Raw genomic sequence first — 16,734 nt, forward strand, 5'->3', positions numbered from 1 at the left:
TAACTCTTCTCATGAATGGACCCTAGGCTGACCATGGAAAAGATGAAAAAAAAATATGGAGAAGCAAATGTGGAAAAAACCTTCTGCAGCCGCAATGGTAGTCATTTCTCTTAAAATTTCTGTACATTGTTTTTCCTCTTACAGAAAATTCAAAATCTTAAGGCCTCACACATCCTTTGACAGGTTACTATCACTGGCTCATTAAATACTCCAAGAAAATTGAAAGCTTCTTGACGCGGTTATGACAGGTGTAAAGGCTCCCAAAGGCAACCACAACCGACAAATTTGCAAAAGAAACTCTGAATCTTATAAAAACAATAGAGAGAAGGAAACAGCATTATGGTTCAACTTTGCCTCAAAGTTAGTGCCTCCTTATGCCAGGGGCTTATGTCACAGTGAATCCTTCTAGGAACCTGGAAGGAAAGCCATGGCATCACAGGAATCTTCGCCACTTGCTAGGCTAGAGGATTCCTTGAGATGGTGGTCTTCGAAACAAGCTGTTCTAGATCTGCCAGACCTTGACTTGATATTATTGCCCACGGGAAAAGGCTCCTACAGTGCAAAAATAAAAATAAAAAAGAATTGGTCAAGAATATGGAATAAACCCTCAATCCATGAGGTAACTCCTGAAACACGCACACTCATGACGCAACATGACCAGAATATGGAATTAGAGGAAGTTAAGTTCTATATGTAACTATTTCAGATTGGTTACACTTACATGTATTCCTTGATTGAACTTTTTCACAGGTAGTGAGATATGAGTACAATAATAAAAAAAAATTTCGTTAGACATTTCCTTCAGCTCTACGCAAGGCTAGACAAGTCCCATCTTTATAAGGCAAGTTGGATGTGTATGATAAGTAAAAAAAACTGAACGTAGGCCTATTGGGTGTAATAGTGCTAGCCACATCCAAAAAATTAGACATCATCAGAAAGGCTACTCCATATAATGCTTGCAAAGCATGCCACAATAGTACAATTGTTAAAATATAGTTTCTTTGTCTTAAAAAAAAAATCAAAGGCCAATGGAGTTCAAGTTTTATGAGATCCCTTTCTACCTTTGTGCACTCCTGATGTTTTAGTTTCACAAGAAGGAACGGGCATGCATACATCTGATGTTTCATTCTCTCAATTTCTAATTTTCAACTCTTGGCCAAGCTCAAGGTAGTTAAACATCACTTGTAGAATGGGTCATGTAAGTTCTCAAGAGCCATCTGCCAAATAAAATACATAGCACACTTTTCTAGTGAACTCAGTTTTTCAGTTCAACTATGATTAAAAAGGTGAACGTGGTACTCTAATATAGACTATAATCCATATTGTCACTAAGAAATTAATTAATATAAGCAACCCTTAATACCATAGTTTCCATCTTCCACCTAACAAGCAACAAATACAAATAAGGTCCAAGTTTCTGTGTTTTGTTCATTATGATATTTCAGTCCTAGTTAGATAACAATGATATTTATTTTATGTTAATAATATCATAGCTTCAAAGATATAGGCAACTTCGTAGAGTTTCATCACATGGTTGCAAATCATTCATGTCAACTATCTTTCAGTGTTTCTTATTAATCTTTCAAGATTAGAAAATCAAGTTAATGAACTCATTTTCACTAGTCAATGATAAACTTTTTGCCAAGCAGACAGTCCAATAGAAATAAAAAAATAAACCATCATTGACAGAAATAAAGTATGAAGATGATTCTGAGAGAACACAGCTGATATATCCAATCTGCTATAAATTTGCATCGTCTGCATCATCAAAAAACAAAAGTGCTAGCTATTTTGATTGGACAGGACCAAACTAGAGAAGTCATAATGGTTGAGATTAGAAAAGAAATCCTAATCCTTATGCTCTACTTTTAGCTATTTCAGTCGTGGCTTCAGATAACTTGTAATTGGGTTCATATTTTGGAACGTTATGTAAATAATAACTAATTCATGCTCTTTCAAAGTCTGTTTGATGGAAGCTGTAGTAAATGGCAATCATACCTGATCCCCAGCATTAGGACCGTCTGTGTGGAAGAGGATAGGACGACATCGTTTATCCTCATTCATCAGACTTGAGTTTTGAAAATGAGCAATAAGAGCAGCTTTTCCTTGGATTCTAGCATATGCAAGAGATGCCACTTTCTCGCTATTAAACTTTTCCCATTTCTTACCATTAAATGACTGCAGATTTTTTTTCAAAAAAAAAAGAAAGAAAAGGATTAAACACCTATGCAGAAAAAGATTAGTTGTAATGCTTACCAATAAAGGAAATACAGATGCAATGAAGCCACAGATAGCAAAAGAACCCATATAAAGAATATCCTGAAAAAAACAATCTCAATGCCTGCTATCGAAATAACAGACTATAGTGAAGTGGATCTTTTGACATGTTAAAGATGTAAATAAAATACAAGTGCTCCAATATTGAGTAAATTGAACATATAAGAAAAACAAAACACCAAAAGAACTAACTATTCAGTATCCTGTGAGATTTATCAGACCTGATAGAACACAATGATATGTTGAGGGTTGGTCATGTTTATGAACGCATAACCAACATTGCATTTGTTCTGAAAGAAGAAGATTTATTAAAACAATTAGTCAGTTTACAGAAAAGAAACTAATGCACACTAGTAGCTTACTCAGGATACTGGATTTACCTTGAAATCAATTGGCAAATAGATGAAATCATATGTTCCATGATGATTTTCATCAATTGCAGCCAAGAGCATCTTAGAAGTGTACCTAAGAAACCAGGAAAAGGATCTTAAGGAAAAGGACATCAAGCAAAATATCTGTGTTTCTTTACAGAAAAAGGAAATTAAAAATAAAGCAGTTACAAAAGAATTCAGCATACTTGTTGGGGATGTTTTTTATCATTAGTGTCGTGCGAGAATCTTCACCACGTATAATTCGCTCAATATCAAGTTCAAACTGCTTCTTACTATCGCTCTGATTTGAATTTGCATCATTTCTCCTGTTCCTAATTCGCTCAGCAGGGGCATCAAAAGAATTGGGCATAGGAAATATATGGTTCCTTCCATGATAAAATTGCCCCCTATTCTGAGATGAAGGAATTCCAATATGTGCAGCAGATATAGAAGGTTCAATACAATTTCCAGCAGCATGAGAAAATATGTTATGAGAAGCAAGCTCTAGCCAATGTAATTGAGAAATTGCAGAAAGTCCCATGCTACCAAGAGATCCAGGGTGAAAAGCATGGGGCTCCATGGAATCTCCAGAGTAGGCATATCTTCTATCCCAAAGTGATGGATTGAGAGCAGGTGCAGATCCAACATGATGATGCGTAGGAAGGACTGTGTTGAACATGTGAGATTGCCCACTAGGAGATCCATAGATCTGTGATTGATGATGGGTAGGAATGTTGTTTACCAAAGAAAGTGAGTTCTTCCAAAAGACTGGGTTAGGGGATTTGTCCTGGTGTGCATTTTCATTACTCCAAACATGCTGATTTCTAGAAAGAGAGCAGCTTCCATTTGTAGGAAGTCCAAAAGCTGAAAGGGAAAAAAAATACACATTTGATAACTACCATGCAAACAATGTAACATTAGTATGAATCTCAAGGATAACTACAATTTCTAATGTGTCAAAACTTTAAAATCAATTTCTTCATGTAACTTGGAGATAAATGACAAGGTACTGGAAATATCATTACCTACAGAAGTCATTTAAAACTAAACAAATTATGCACAAATATTAGTGGCATCCAGTAGCTTGATGACAGATATTTCTCAGATTAGTACCTTGATTAGTATCAAAACAATCTCCAGTTAAGCTACCAGAGCATATTGTTTGTATATTCCTTTTATTAATACCTTCAGCAGGTCTAGAGATGACTCCAACACCCATGGCTCGAGTACTTGGGCTGTATGGGTTGCCATTTTTCATTCCATTGTCATAATTTGGAAGAGAGTGAGGATGGAGAGCAGGCATATCTTGAAATCCAAAACTCATCTGTCCCAGAGAAAAGTTCATGTCACCTTGAACTGGTTGATTGGTATGATTACAATTTGATGCAATTGATTTAGGGGAAGGAAGATTCGGTGGTATGCTAGGTAAACTTCCATTGAATTTAGCTTCCACAATAGCAATAGATGGGGCTTGTGCAGATTTAAAATCCTGGATAGTTCCATTTTCAAAACTGCTGCCAAACAAGGATGATCCTAGAAACATTGACATCGGATTTGCTATCAGTCGAAGAAATTCCAACTGAGGAGCAACAGAAAGCAAGTTTTGGAATCAAAAGCCTTTCAGAAAACTCACCAAAGCACCCAGGGCAGCCAGACAAAGATTCATTAGGGCTTCCGAAGCAGAATCCATTTAGTTCTTTCTGCCCCATCTCTTGGGGTATCTTGTTCATCAAACTGGCGGAGAAGCATAAACAAAATTTTAAAAAACAAACAAACTGATCTTTGATTGCAAGAATAGCTGATGAAAGGTATCAGAGTTAACTTAAGATCATAAATAAGAACACAGAAGTACTTCAATTCTTCAACTTCTTTTTTTTAGTTCAATTCAGTACCATCATGAAATATTTGCAAGAAACAAATACCATAGCTTTAACTCAAATACCCAAATGTTTAGATAAAAATATTTTTGATCACAGAATCAAACCAATGAACTCAGTCTTCAAATGTACCCCCATAAAAGCAGCAGATCAACTATCAAAAACATAGTTGCATGGATTAGAGGCATAATCAACTACAATCAGTGCCCTTCAATTTATTAACGATATCCTTTTGTAAACATATGCTAGGGAGTAAAGCATATAATCAGACAATTCCTTTAGAGCATCCTTTTCTTATACAACTTAAGAAACACACTACTACCAACTTGAATCACAAGGATCACATTTTAGTTTCCATCCAAAGAACAGATACTCGAACAAAAGAAAGAATTCACATTTTACAACTAAGGAGGCAATAAGTTATCATGAAAACTAGTAAAAGTTTCATTAATAAAATCTTAATTCGAAATTAAAATTGCTATAAAAAATTGTCTAAATAGAAACTAACATTTAGAATGTCAAAAATATTGAACTGATAATCTAGGTTGCTCAAGAATAACTAGATAATATGTGAATTTAGATTTAATTGGTATCCCAATGAAGAAATAAAATTAAAGTTATGCTTATTTCAGTGTAACACAGAAAAACTATAACTCTTAGCTATTGAGAGAAAATATGCCGACTTAAACTTGCATAAAACTTCTCAAATAACTACCAAAAACAAACTGTTTTCTTTTCATTTCAAAAGAACAGAAGAACCCAATGCACAAACCAAGACCAAGTCCAAAGTTCAACAATGAAAATGATTTCATGAACCTTGCCATACAAAATGATTATCAAATTGTACTAGAACTGAACCAGGGAAGTAAAAGGATACTATTAGCTGAGTCTAAAGTGACAACATAGTCAAGGTTTGGAAAGGCAATTCAGCTGATAGGCAATCAACCCACTCTATAATGCATATGTAGTATGCAAGAGATATATGCAATATCTACCAAAATAATTAAAAATATTATTTGATATTTTTAATTATTTTGGTAAAGTTGTTGCTTTGTGACCAAAAGGTCCCGGGTTCGAATCCTGGTTTCCAGCCTCTTGCAAAAAGCAGAATAAGGCTGCGTACAATGAATCCTTTCCCGGGACCCCGTATAGCGGGAGCTTCGTGCACCGGGCTGCTCTTTTTATTTGAAAAAAAATGAAGAAGAAGTCATTCAACATAGAATAAAAATCAATCCATTCAATTTATAATTACAAAAAGAAAAATATGTGTCAATCATACAATATAAAACTCATTAATTTATTAATAGCATGCATATAATTAATTATAAAAATGTTTATCATTTGGAAACAAATGTTTGAGCTAACATTTCCTAGATATGTGCTACCACATCAAAAGTTTTGTTCAGTTTTTCACAATCACAAAGATAAGTCATTTTTAGTGGAGGAAAATCATCTCAAATTTTTTACTAATCTCTGGATTATCAAATGAATTGTATTATCTTTTTCCTTTTCACCGCATAGATGGCCTGCCAAGCCTCCTATGCATTGAAACTGCCTAAAGAGAATGTACATCACACATGCAATCCAGTCCCTATCTAAAATGCTGCCTTTTAGAACACTAATAGTAACATTGAATCAGATTGGTGTTAAGATCGAGTATTCAGTAGAATCAGATTGGTGCTAAGATTGAGTATTCAGTAGAATCAGATTGGTGTTAAGAATCTTAGTGACCATGCCTTCCTGCCTAGTCATTGCATGCTCTCTTTTTTTTCTTCCTTTTTTTCCTTTCATTTTCATTCTTTTGAGTCATCACATTAGACCTAAGCCTAAATAGGTATACAATAAGGTAACATATAAGATGACCTGACTAGAATTATAATGCACAACAAGGTAAAATATCATTCCTCATATTAATACTAAATCACAACATAAAATCAGCATCTAACAACTCTTTAGCATTATAAAAATTCAGATAAGATACTGCAAATAGATCTTGATCTTCAACAAGTGCATTTCGCAAAACACAAGAAACTGAAAATAAGTTTATATATCTGCTAGATTATTACTAGTTTTCTTTTACTTATTGCAAGCACTAGGAGATTACCAATTAAAAGACAAAAAATCTACAAAATCTCATAATTGGGGTGCTAGGAAGGCAGTCAGAATTTTTAGCTAGGTCTTCAGGAGCAGGTGAATGCAATAAGTGATCATCACACCAAATAAGACAGTTAATCAATAATACAAAAATAAGCATTTTTATTGCTAATATTACTACACAGATATGTTACTTTACTAAGCTACCTAAAAATCTGGGTAATATATAAACTCAAGCCATGTTTGTATTTATTATCTAATATCAACTACATCCATCTTATCCCTCTATTGAGCTCCTGCACAACTCTATACAAGGCTACATCATTAGCAGCATTCAAATTAGTTTCATCATTTTTGTTGTCATTAATGTTTCATTAAATTCCCTCAACCTTTTACATATTCCAATTGATAGATATACCTCTTCCAATTATAGAATCTACTGGTTGTTTTTAAACATGACCATACCATCTCAGTATGTTTTATCTTATTTTATTATTTATTAGAGATGCACCAAAATGCTCTCAAACAATTTTATCTTTTTTTTTAATAACTTCATATATCAATCTTATCTTTCACTACTCGCTGTATTAATGATTTATCATCCCACTAAGTGAGATTGATTATATGGGTCCTCGCACGGGATCAATCTCATACTATATCCTCATATATATTTAAATGAATTTTATCATATTTTATCGTTGCCAAACAAGTCTTTTTTTGGTCTCTCTCTTCCTTGATTAATGTGCATATTCGTCATGATCTTACATCACCTAACTAGGGTATTTATTAGTCACCTAAGTACATAATTTTCCTTTTAACATATTGGGCCCTAATTTTTTATACATATTGCTTTTTAATAGCCAAACACTTCAAGTATGGTAGGTACGATCATAATCTTATAAAATTTTCCTTTTAACCTTGAGAAAATGACGAGATTAACTCTGGTCATTTTCCCAGCGTAATCAAGCATATAAAAATCATATAAAGAATAGGATGGAACAGGATGATGTTTAGAGAAATGAGAGAATAAGATAGGTGGAGTAATACCACTGTCTTCCATCTCCAGTGCAGCTAAGCCCAAATTTAATTTTTTGGCCACCGATATCACTCCAATTAAGAGCATGAAGAGCAGCTTCAGCAGCTCTAATATCATAAAATTCTATGAATTTGTGATTATGCTGATACGGAGTATCTAGAATCTGTATAGTATTAATAAAGGATTAATATAAGCAATGCATGATTATGATATTAAAATATGAATTTTAGAACTGCAAGCTAATGTAATAAAATTTAATCAGGATAGCTGCATAACCTCTTTTATTTCACCATAAACACCAAATATTTGATGAAGCTCATCATTTATAACTGAGGAATCGAGGTTGGACACAATAATTGTCCCCTGATTTATATCTTGCTCAGAAGGATTGTCCTAGTAAGAATGAACATAGTACATTAATATTCACAACTACAGCATCTGTTTACATCTCAAATGAAACAATGCAAATGAACTCCTCTAGTTACATAGAAGAAACATATATACTATACAGACCTTGCTGGGGCTTTTACATGTGTAACAAGAATAAACATAAGTGATCAGGGATCATTCAGAGCAAAGAACAATAACAATAATAAAGGTGAAGATGAAGACTTTGATAACTTGCTTTTCACATCAACACTAAATGATGTTTGCAAAAGATCAATAGGCATATAATTCCTGTATATGTAAGGTTGACAATGGATTGCAAATTCCGGCTAGAAGTAGAACCATTCTTGCATGATCATAAGTATGAAAGACCAATCAAAAGTTCAGTTCTTTCATGATTTAGTTACAGAGAATATACAAGTTATAAGGAGTAGAGTTGATCGCACAATTGAATGAACCAACTCACATCTCTTCCTGGTGCGCATATCCATTCAGTTTCGACCTTAGGTTTCTAATTTTGAAACTTCAGTTATACAAACAAATTAAACAAAAAGAAAAAAAAAGAACAAAAAATTTGATCAAGTGATGAAATACACGGTGAGGTTCCCTCTGAATGATATAATGAACTGTAACAAAATTAAAACAGTTAACAAATAAGACAGAAGTTACCTTTGGAATAGAGAAGTGTATATCAAGCTTTCGACCCCTCAATGGCTTATTTTGAAGTTCTTGCATTGCATTTTGTGCTGCCCTTAGATCATAGTACGAAATCATAACAAAACCGCGATGCTTGCAAGTGGTATAAAGTGTTCGTATGTCACCATATTGCTACAGAAAACATAAAACTCATTATCAATCTAAGGGCAATATTGAAGCCAATCAATTAAAGAAATACACATCTGAAGCAAAATATCACCTCAAACAAAGTCCTCAGCTCTGAATCCTCTGCATTACTGTTGATATTTCTAACAAAAAGAGTTCTTGAAGGATGTTCACCAAATGGATGTTTGCCAGAAAATGGACCAACTAGACCCCCTTGTTGGCCATTTGAAGCCCTTCTTCCAGCAAAATCAGATGGTTTATTGACATTGAGATTATCATCATTTTCAAGTTCCATTCCGCCACCACAGTAAAATATGTCATCATCAATGTCATTTCTACCATTGAGTTCACTATTTCCAACATCATCAATAACACCAGAAAGTAAATCATCGTCATCAGGAAGTAGGTTCCCAATAGTTTGAGCTTCAATTTCCTTCATCGATTCAAAAGGTTCATCTTCACCATAGTTCAAGTTGATTGAATCAATAGATTGCACTAAAGACGAAATGTTTGATGACAACCTTGCTGCAAAAAAAATTAGCAACAGTAAACAGATTCAATCTTAAAGCAAAGCATTCCAGGGCAACCAAAGATAAGTCTCTGAAGAATAAGCTTATTTGAAAAGAAAATCTATGACTCATTCAGCCAAAGTGTATGGAATGGAAATAAAAAATTATCTTAATTATCTTAGAAAGAACTTAGTCTTTGAAAGTAATGTAATCTAATTTATATGTTAAAAAAAACTATAAGAGAAAAGCGAACCTTTTTTGTCAAATATCTTCGAAAAGGAGCAGGAGAAAAGTCCATTCTCATAGTGTGAGCCACTGATATCCCTTGTGTTTCCTTCACAACATATTGAAGAAGGAAGAGACAACAGATCAGCCTGTGGAACAGCAGCATGGCTAGTAACTCTTGGAGTAGTAGATATGCTGGTGAATTTCTGTGGTTCCATCAGACCATATCCGATATTTAATTTAGTCTTCAAGTCATTAGGAATCCAACTCTTTGAAAGTTCTGAGAGTTCAGGGGGGCTGGATGGAGTATTATAAAGTGCATCTAGTGAAGAAGAAACAGACTTACTTCCTGACATTCGTTGCCTTTTGTCTGCAATTTTAACAGAAAACCAATTGCATTCATGCCCATGATTTATAGTAAGAACTAAGAACAAATAATGACCAGAATATGGCAAATATCAGTGAACAAACAACTGAAGACATACACACACTAATACACGATATCCTGAATTTATTCATATTAGGAAAAAAAACACATAACTTGTGCTAATACTTTTATATCCACGAGGATGCATATTGCAAGTACTAGAATATAGTAGGACCAAGCAGAACCTAGTAAAAATGAGCCTAATTTTAGACTGCTAAATATGGAAATAGAAACCTAATTGAAAAAAAGATGATAACAGAAACAACTGAGCATAACCTAGCAGTTGCTGAAATGGTGATCTTTTGGCAGAGTGCAGAATGATCTTAAAGATATTTCAAGGTAACAGTTGACAATCTCCTAAAAAACAACATATGCTAAGAAACTGGGAATTGAATGTGCAAACAATTGACATTAAGATGACAATTTTGATGCTCCATCGAAATTCCACTAGGTGGATAAAGAGAAATCTTCAGGAAAACAATACAAATAGTAGTTTGGAAAATAAAACAAAGCCTAAACTCCTTATCATGAGATCTACAATAATGACAACTTGTTTTTATAAATATGGCTTATAATTTTTTTTATAACTGTCCCAACCTATCATGACTGAAATACAATTTGTTTCTTTTGATACAAAATATGACAACTTGTTTTTATAAGCACATGAGAGATATTTGCCAAGCCAACAACTAAACATTTTCATAAGAAGAATCCAAACTAAATAATAAAAATATATGACTTTAGGTAAGGCGGTGACTTTAGGTCCTATGCAGGTACCTATCACCATTGTCATTTTAAGAATTCGCCAATCCGGAAAATTTAAGGAATTAAATAAAAAAAAAGAACAACCCGGTGCACGAAACTCCCGCCATGCGAAACTCCCGCCATGCGAGGTCCCGGGGAAAAATCCATTGTACGTAATCTTATTTAATTTAAGGAATTAAATAACAAGATATAAATTATTATTTAAGGAATACATATTTCCTGATTAATTCAAGTATCTTAGAGCTCTAAAATACATGTTCATAAGAATGCATTAAGTAGCAGCTAAAAGTTAAGTCGGTTGTTACAAACAAGGTCTTGGCTTAAGGGTTAAAACCCTTTCTCTCTGTGATAAAGGTTCTAGTTTTGAAAACTTATGGAGGTGATTTCCAATTAAAGGGTCCAGGTATTATTCAGGAGGGAGGCATGCTTCTCTATTTTATAAGAAATAAGAAAAAGAAAGAAGACGCAAATGTTAACTCGCTAGCTGCATGCAGCTCAGACAAAAGCGAAGTTCAGAATGAAATCTAAATGGAGAGAGTGGCTCGTTGATCCATGGTGTTAGTAGGATCCTAATTTAAACACCCGGACTTTATTCTGGCGTCCCTGTCTACTTTCCCTATGCTCTTGGTCGAATAACCCAACAAGGCGATTGGATACATAAGGCGACAAAACAACTAATCGAGAAGAACCACAAATCAATTTGTATATTTTTCCCCCGAATCAGGCAAATTGAATGTGCTGAATAAGATCGCAAGAGAAATATTGAGATCCTCGCAGTAATTGAACACCAAGAACTAATGGGGTTAAAAAGAAACAGAAAACGCAGAATAACAGCAAAATACACCTACTCTCGAAAGTTCGCCACTGATCTCAAATAAAAAAAAAACGAACTTTTCACGCCAATTGCAAGCCGTCACAGATGAATATGACAACTCCAGCAAGAAATTCAAAACCCAAGAGAAAAAAAAAATCAAGTGGAGAAGAATGGTTCTCACCAAACGATTGTCGTTTCTTCCTCTGCTTGCCAACAACCTCCGGAAACCGCACAGGGCAAGGGAGTCGAACGCGGGCTGCATATAAAAACGTTGATCCACGGGGGAGGGGAGAGGAATAGATTACGCCATAAGGCAAGGAGGCGGCCGCCAGGGGGAATCCCCTACGGGATCACCTCGGCACCCGTGCCGTGCGCGAGCGTCCAACCTCTCCGATGCCCACCCCTCCCCCCTCTCCTTTTCCCCTCCTATGCAAGCAAGAACGCCACGCTCCTCCCGCCCGCCGCAACCAAAAAATATATATACATATTTAAAAAAAAAAAAATCCCCTCTTTCTCTCCCACTCAAATACAAAGCCTCGTATCGCGTGCTTCCGCTGGGATCTGTCACAATTGTCGGCCTTACAAAAGTTGAAAACCACGGCGATCCACCGCTCCCTCCGGCAGGCGAAGGGAAGCGGATGGAAGAAGAGAAGGAACGGAACGCAGAAGGGGGAAGGTTAATATTTAACGCTCTACGAATGGCGATGCGGAGCCGGAGGCGGAGCGGAGATTGAGGGGTAAAACTACGGTGAAGAAAGCGGAAGCCAACGTGACGGCACGCCGTTATCGTCTTAACGGCGTCACCTCCCGGTCGCGGCATTTCGCCGTCTGCCCGTCACATGTCCAGAACCGCTCCCGCTCCGCTTTTACCTAATCGCCCTCCTACATCGACCCAATAACCAGTCGACCACCAATCACGTGGCCCCATCTCCATGACCCCACCTAAGGCGATAAGTGGCCCCATCCCGTAGCGGGCAAGAACCCGTTTCCTGTCCCCAGATAACGCCTGATCCTCCTGCAATTCCAAACGTATGGATACGCCAACCGTAATCTCTCTCTTTAATGAAGGCACTAAAAGGATGCGGCAAATCTCTGACGCCACGCAATCGCGTTCAGACTCCACTCCACTTTCTGCCTGACGTAAGAGGCCTTCATTTAACCGGTCGCCACGTCCACAATAAAGCCTGCTTGCCGTTTCGGTGATACAGCGGATGCGTAGAGGGGAGCTTGTGCGTGCGGCACACGGAGGTGACAGGTTCAGGTGAACGGACAGGAATCTTCCCGTGTCCTCCTCACTCGAACCGTAAAAACTGAAACGAACGGACCAGATCTTCCCTTCTTTCCATCGCCGGATTATGAGTTTTACTTTTCGCAATTTGATTTGGTTTCAATTTAATTGTGATTATTCTTGTCGTTTTGTGCTTTATTACTAGAGTTGCAAGATGATGGAGATTAAGTTTAGTTTCGACATGCTAAACCTTTTTGTTAATGGGTTGTGAAGATATCAACGCAATTTATGGATCAACGTAAGTTTCATTATTATTTATCCATTCCATGTAATGTATCTAAATTTCAAATATACTCAAATGGTGTAGTTTTTTTTCGAAATATTCTTCCTTATTTTTAGGTCAGTTTCGCCCATTAATAAACTTAGATTACTCTAAATAACCTCAAATTAAATCTAATATATTTTATGTCCTCAAATCTGAATTAGAAAACATAAATTAATAGCAAGGTATTAAATTAAGAACTCGTCTTTAATTTTCCATTCTACTCATTTATCACTCTTAATTTACACTATCAAATTTGATGGACCTAAAGATAGAGTCATTAAAGAGGCTTTGATTTGAAGCACTTTACGGTTCTGGACACAGTGATGGACCTAAACCATTCTAAAATTTAAAAATTTAATGTTTTTCAAATAGTGAAGTCGATCACTAGTATTTATTAATAATATTCAAAATCAAAACTTACAAAATAATATAATTAAAAATTTAAATGAAAAACTAATTAAATTTTCACCAATAGAATATACTTTATGACAAAAAAAAGTCAAGATCACAAATCTAAATAATCAAAAATTAATATTAATAAATAACATAATAATAATTTAGAAGAAGAAGAGGACCTAATAAATCATGAAGATAAATTTTTAAATAATTTTGACGAATTTATTATTCAAAATATATATGATATAGTACAATGGAAAAATATATATATAAATTATTATTCAAATTATTTTTGAATTAAAATTTTATTTTAAAAAAAAATAAAATTATCATTATCAGTTTCAAATCTGAATAAAAAGGATGAAAATTTTTTTAATTTTTTTTTAAAAAATATTAAATATCTAAATAATTTTTGTTAAACCTTATGGAACTTGAGACGGCCTGAGACAAAAAGTTATCTATCATTTTGCATTCTCCAACAAAGTAAATATTAATTTATATTTTTTTATTTGAGTATATTTATAATAAAATATGTTCATCTAGTATCGTAGGATTAATTTTTTATAGGAATGTTGTGCGAGTCTCTCTCATAGAGACGAGGTCAATTTATTTATTTATTATTTATTAATTGACATATATATTCCAAATTAATCCGTGGGGATGAGTTTGATCCATAAAAATTTTTCATCAATAAGATAGATAAATCAGAAAGTACTCATAATGAATAATCTATGTTAGAAATATGAATGGAATAAAGAGATGGAGATAAAGATACTCTGTTATACATGAGATTTTAGTTTAATATTAGAAGTCTTGGCTTTATTGTTGGTTAAATTATAGCATACACATTGATGTTATGATATATGCATGGGAAGAAACTTTCTCATACGTGGATGCACAAGGATTGATACAAATCTATGACTCGGATTGTACTAAATCAAGGTTACCTCGTGTACGAACACAACCTACGCATGTTGAATGTCGGACTGGTCGAGATAAAATTTATCCAAAAGAATGAACCAATATTTTGCTACCTAAATCTCTTTTTGATACTTGCCCAAGAGTGTAACAAAAGTATTAATATGAAATTAATGGTGATTCTGTAACGTCTCTACATTAATATGACGATATTAAACTCATTAATGGTAACTTCATAACATCTCAGCATTAATGGTGACATTAAACTGATTAATAATGATTCTGTTAGATCTGGACATTAATGAAGACATTAAACTCATTAATGACGATATTAAATACAACATTAAATTACTATAATTTGGTCATTCATAGCAGGCAAGATGAGAGCTCTTATATAAGGAGGTTGAATCTTGAGCAAAGGAAAGTGTAGCGAAAGAGAGAGTGAGAGGAAGAGCAGGGAGCGAACCTTTGTCTACCCGTATTTTCCTATAAAAACTCTCGCAGTCGTGCATCCGTTCAGCTGAACTATTCGTGATAGCACTCGGGTGCATTTTCAATTCGCTACGAACAAATAGTGCTTGGTTGCATGTGTGGTTTTACCATTATATCCTGGGAAGCAGACAACTTGAGAGAACGTCGAAGCACAGTCGGAGATGGGGCGAATCTATTTCAAGGAAACTATGTTGAGCTCAGGCCTCAGTATCTTACCCAATGAATTTCCTTCTTAACTCGATGATCGACTCCTGATTTTGTTACACACCGTATCAACTCTGCAACTTGAACCACTAGAAGCTTGGCAGAACCAGTCTCATTGGTAACTTGAGATTATCTGCTCAAGTTATCTCAATAGATAAGTTAGAATTGATTTTGTATAATTTCAATTCAATAATTTTCTCTAATATCTCCAGCAACAGACTGTCCAACAATCTTGAAATGGAGTTTATTCTATTAATATGGTCACAAAACAAAGTGTTGAAGTACAATAGACTCAACACATGAAGGCTCCCTCCACCCCGATTGTAACTATGTCAATCAACTATACGGAAAGGTCAGAGAAGTTCACTGGATTGAACTTCAAGAGGTCAGCAAAAGATGCTCTTCTACTTGACCTGCACGCTCAATTTAGCTCAGTTCTTGATCGATGACACTCCCAAGCATACTGAGGATGCTGATGCGCAGACCATCAGTATAGTGGAGGCATGAAATCCTTTGAGTTCCTTTGCCAAAACTATATCCTCAACTACCTGACGTTGTACGTGTTAGTGCGGTTAGCACTAACGGTCTAACTCAAGTTTTGATGAATGACAAAATAGGTTAAGTTAGTTTTATTGTTATCTAACACTCTGACCGAGTGTGCAGGAGAAGCCTAGACAAGTCGACAGGTTGACCTGGTGTCTGACACGAAGCCCAGCTACGTCGACGGGTCGACCAGATAGCTGGCACGAAGTCCAAATGGGTCGATGGGCTGACCGGACGTTTGACACAAAGTCCAGCTAGGTCGACGGGCTGACCAGATAGCTGGCACGAAGCCCAGACAAGTCAAGCATATGAGGCAGTCAGAGGTCAGGCAGACTTGTCGATCAAGGGGGCAAACTAGTTGAAAGACAAAGGGAGACGACAGGCGGAACACAGGGTACAGGTCGGGATCGGTAGAGTTGTTTAAAGGCAGCTTGATCTACAGGCCTGCGATTCGAAGGCCCGGAAGTACAAGTCACAAATCACAGGTCGGGATCGGCAGAGCTGTTTAGACACAGCTCGATCTACAGGCCTACGGTCGAGGGCCAGGAAATACAAAGTGCAGGGTACAGGTCGGGATCGACAGAGCTATTTAAAGGCAGCTCGATCTACAGGCCTGCGATTCGAAGGCCCGGAAGTACAAGTCACAAATCACAGGTCGAGATCGGCAGAGCTGTTTAAAGGCAGCTCGATCTACAGGCCTGCGATTCGAAGACCCAGAAGTACAAGTCACAAATCACAGGTCGGGATCGGCAGAGCTGTGTAGAGACAACTCGATCTACAGGCATACAGTCGAGGGCCAGGAAATACAAAGTGCAGGGTACAGGTCGGGATCGGCAGAGCTGTTTAAAGGCGGCTCGATCTACAGGCCTGCGATTCGAAGGCCCAGAAGTACAAGTCACAAATCACATGTCGGGATCGGCAGAGCTGTGTCGAGACAGCTCGATCTAGAGGCCTACGGTCGAGGGCCAGGAAATACAAAGTGCAGGATATAGGTCGGGATCGGCAGAGCTGTTTAAAGGCAGCT

At 36.0% G+C, this 16,734-nt stretch overlaps 1 protein-coding gene across 3 annotated transcripts; it reads right to left on the bottom strand.

Annotated features, from left to right (window-relative positions):
- Window positions 1–70: 70 nt before the first annotated feature.
- LOC122052318 (protein MEI2-like 4) lies at window positions 71–12,296 on the bottom strand. Of its 3 annotated transcripts, none has more exons than XM_042613790.1 (13): window positions 11,786–12,296; window positions 9,627–9,968; window positions 8,959–9,389; window positions 8,712–8,870; window positions 7,932–8,048; window positions 7,667–7,818; window positions 4,282–4,382; window positions 3,834–4,181; window positions 2,855–3,512; window positions 2,658–2,742; window positions 2,499–2,567; window positions 1,999–2,178; window positions 71–552 (listed from the first exon to the last, which is right to left on the bottom strand). In XM_042613790.1, exons 2-13 carry the CDS (start codon window positions 9,952–9,954, stop codon window positions 406–408), a joined length of 2,775 nt encoding a protein of 924 aa, XP_042469724.1. In that variant the 5' UTR covers window positions 9,955–9,968; window positions 11,786–12,296; the 3' UTR covers window positions 71–405. The 3 variants fall into 3 exon arrangements, with proteins under 3 accessions (XP_042469724.1, XP_042469723.1, XP_042469725.1); XM_042613789.1 differs by having other exon boundaries at window positions 3,762–4,181; XM_042613791.1 differs by lacking the exon at window positions 11,786–12,296 and having other exon boundaries at window positions 3,762–4,181; window positions 8,959–9,391; window positions 9,628–9,901.
- Between the last annotated feature and the right edge of the window lie 4,438 nt (window positions 12,297–16,734).

This window comes from Zingiber officinale, chromosome 3A (assembly GCF_018446385.1).
Source record: "Zingiber officinale cultivar Zhangliang chromosome 3A, Zo_v1.1, whole genome shotgun sequence".
Lineage (NCBI taxonomy): Eukaryota > Viridiplantae > Streptophyta > Magnoliopsida > Zingiberales > Zingiberaceae > Zingiber > Zingiber officinale.

Bases quoted from the DNA above. Each gene is read 5' to 3' on its own strand.
- LOC122052318 (XM_042613789.1), bottom strand. From the start codon at position 9,954: ATGTCAGGAAGTAAGTCTGTTTCTTCTTCACTAGATGCACTTTATAAT. The intron at 4,383-7,666 runs GTATTACTCCAC...CTTCTCCGCCAG, and splicing joins ACTGGAGATGGAAGACAGTG to TTTGATGAACAAGATACCCC. The intron at 3,513-3,761 runs GTACTAATCTGA...TTTCCCTTTCAG, and splicing joins TTGTTTTGATACTAATCAAG to CTTTTGGACTTCCTACAAAT.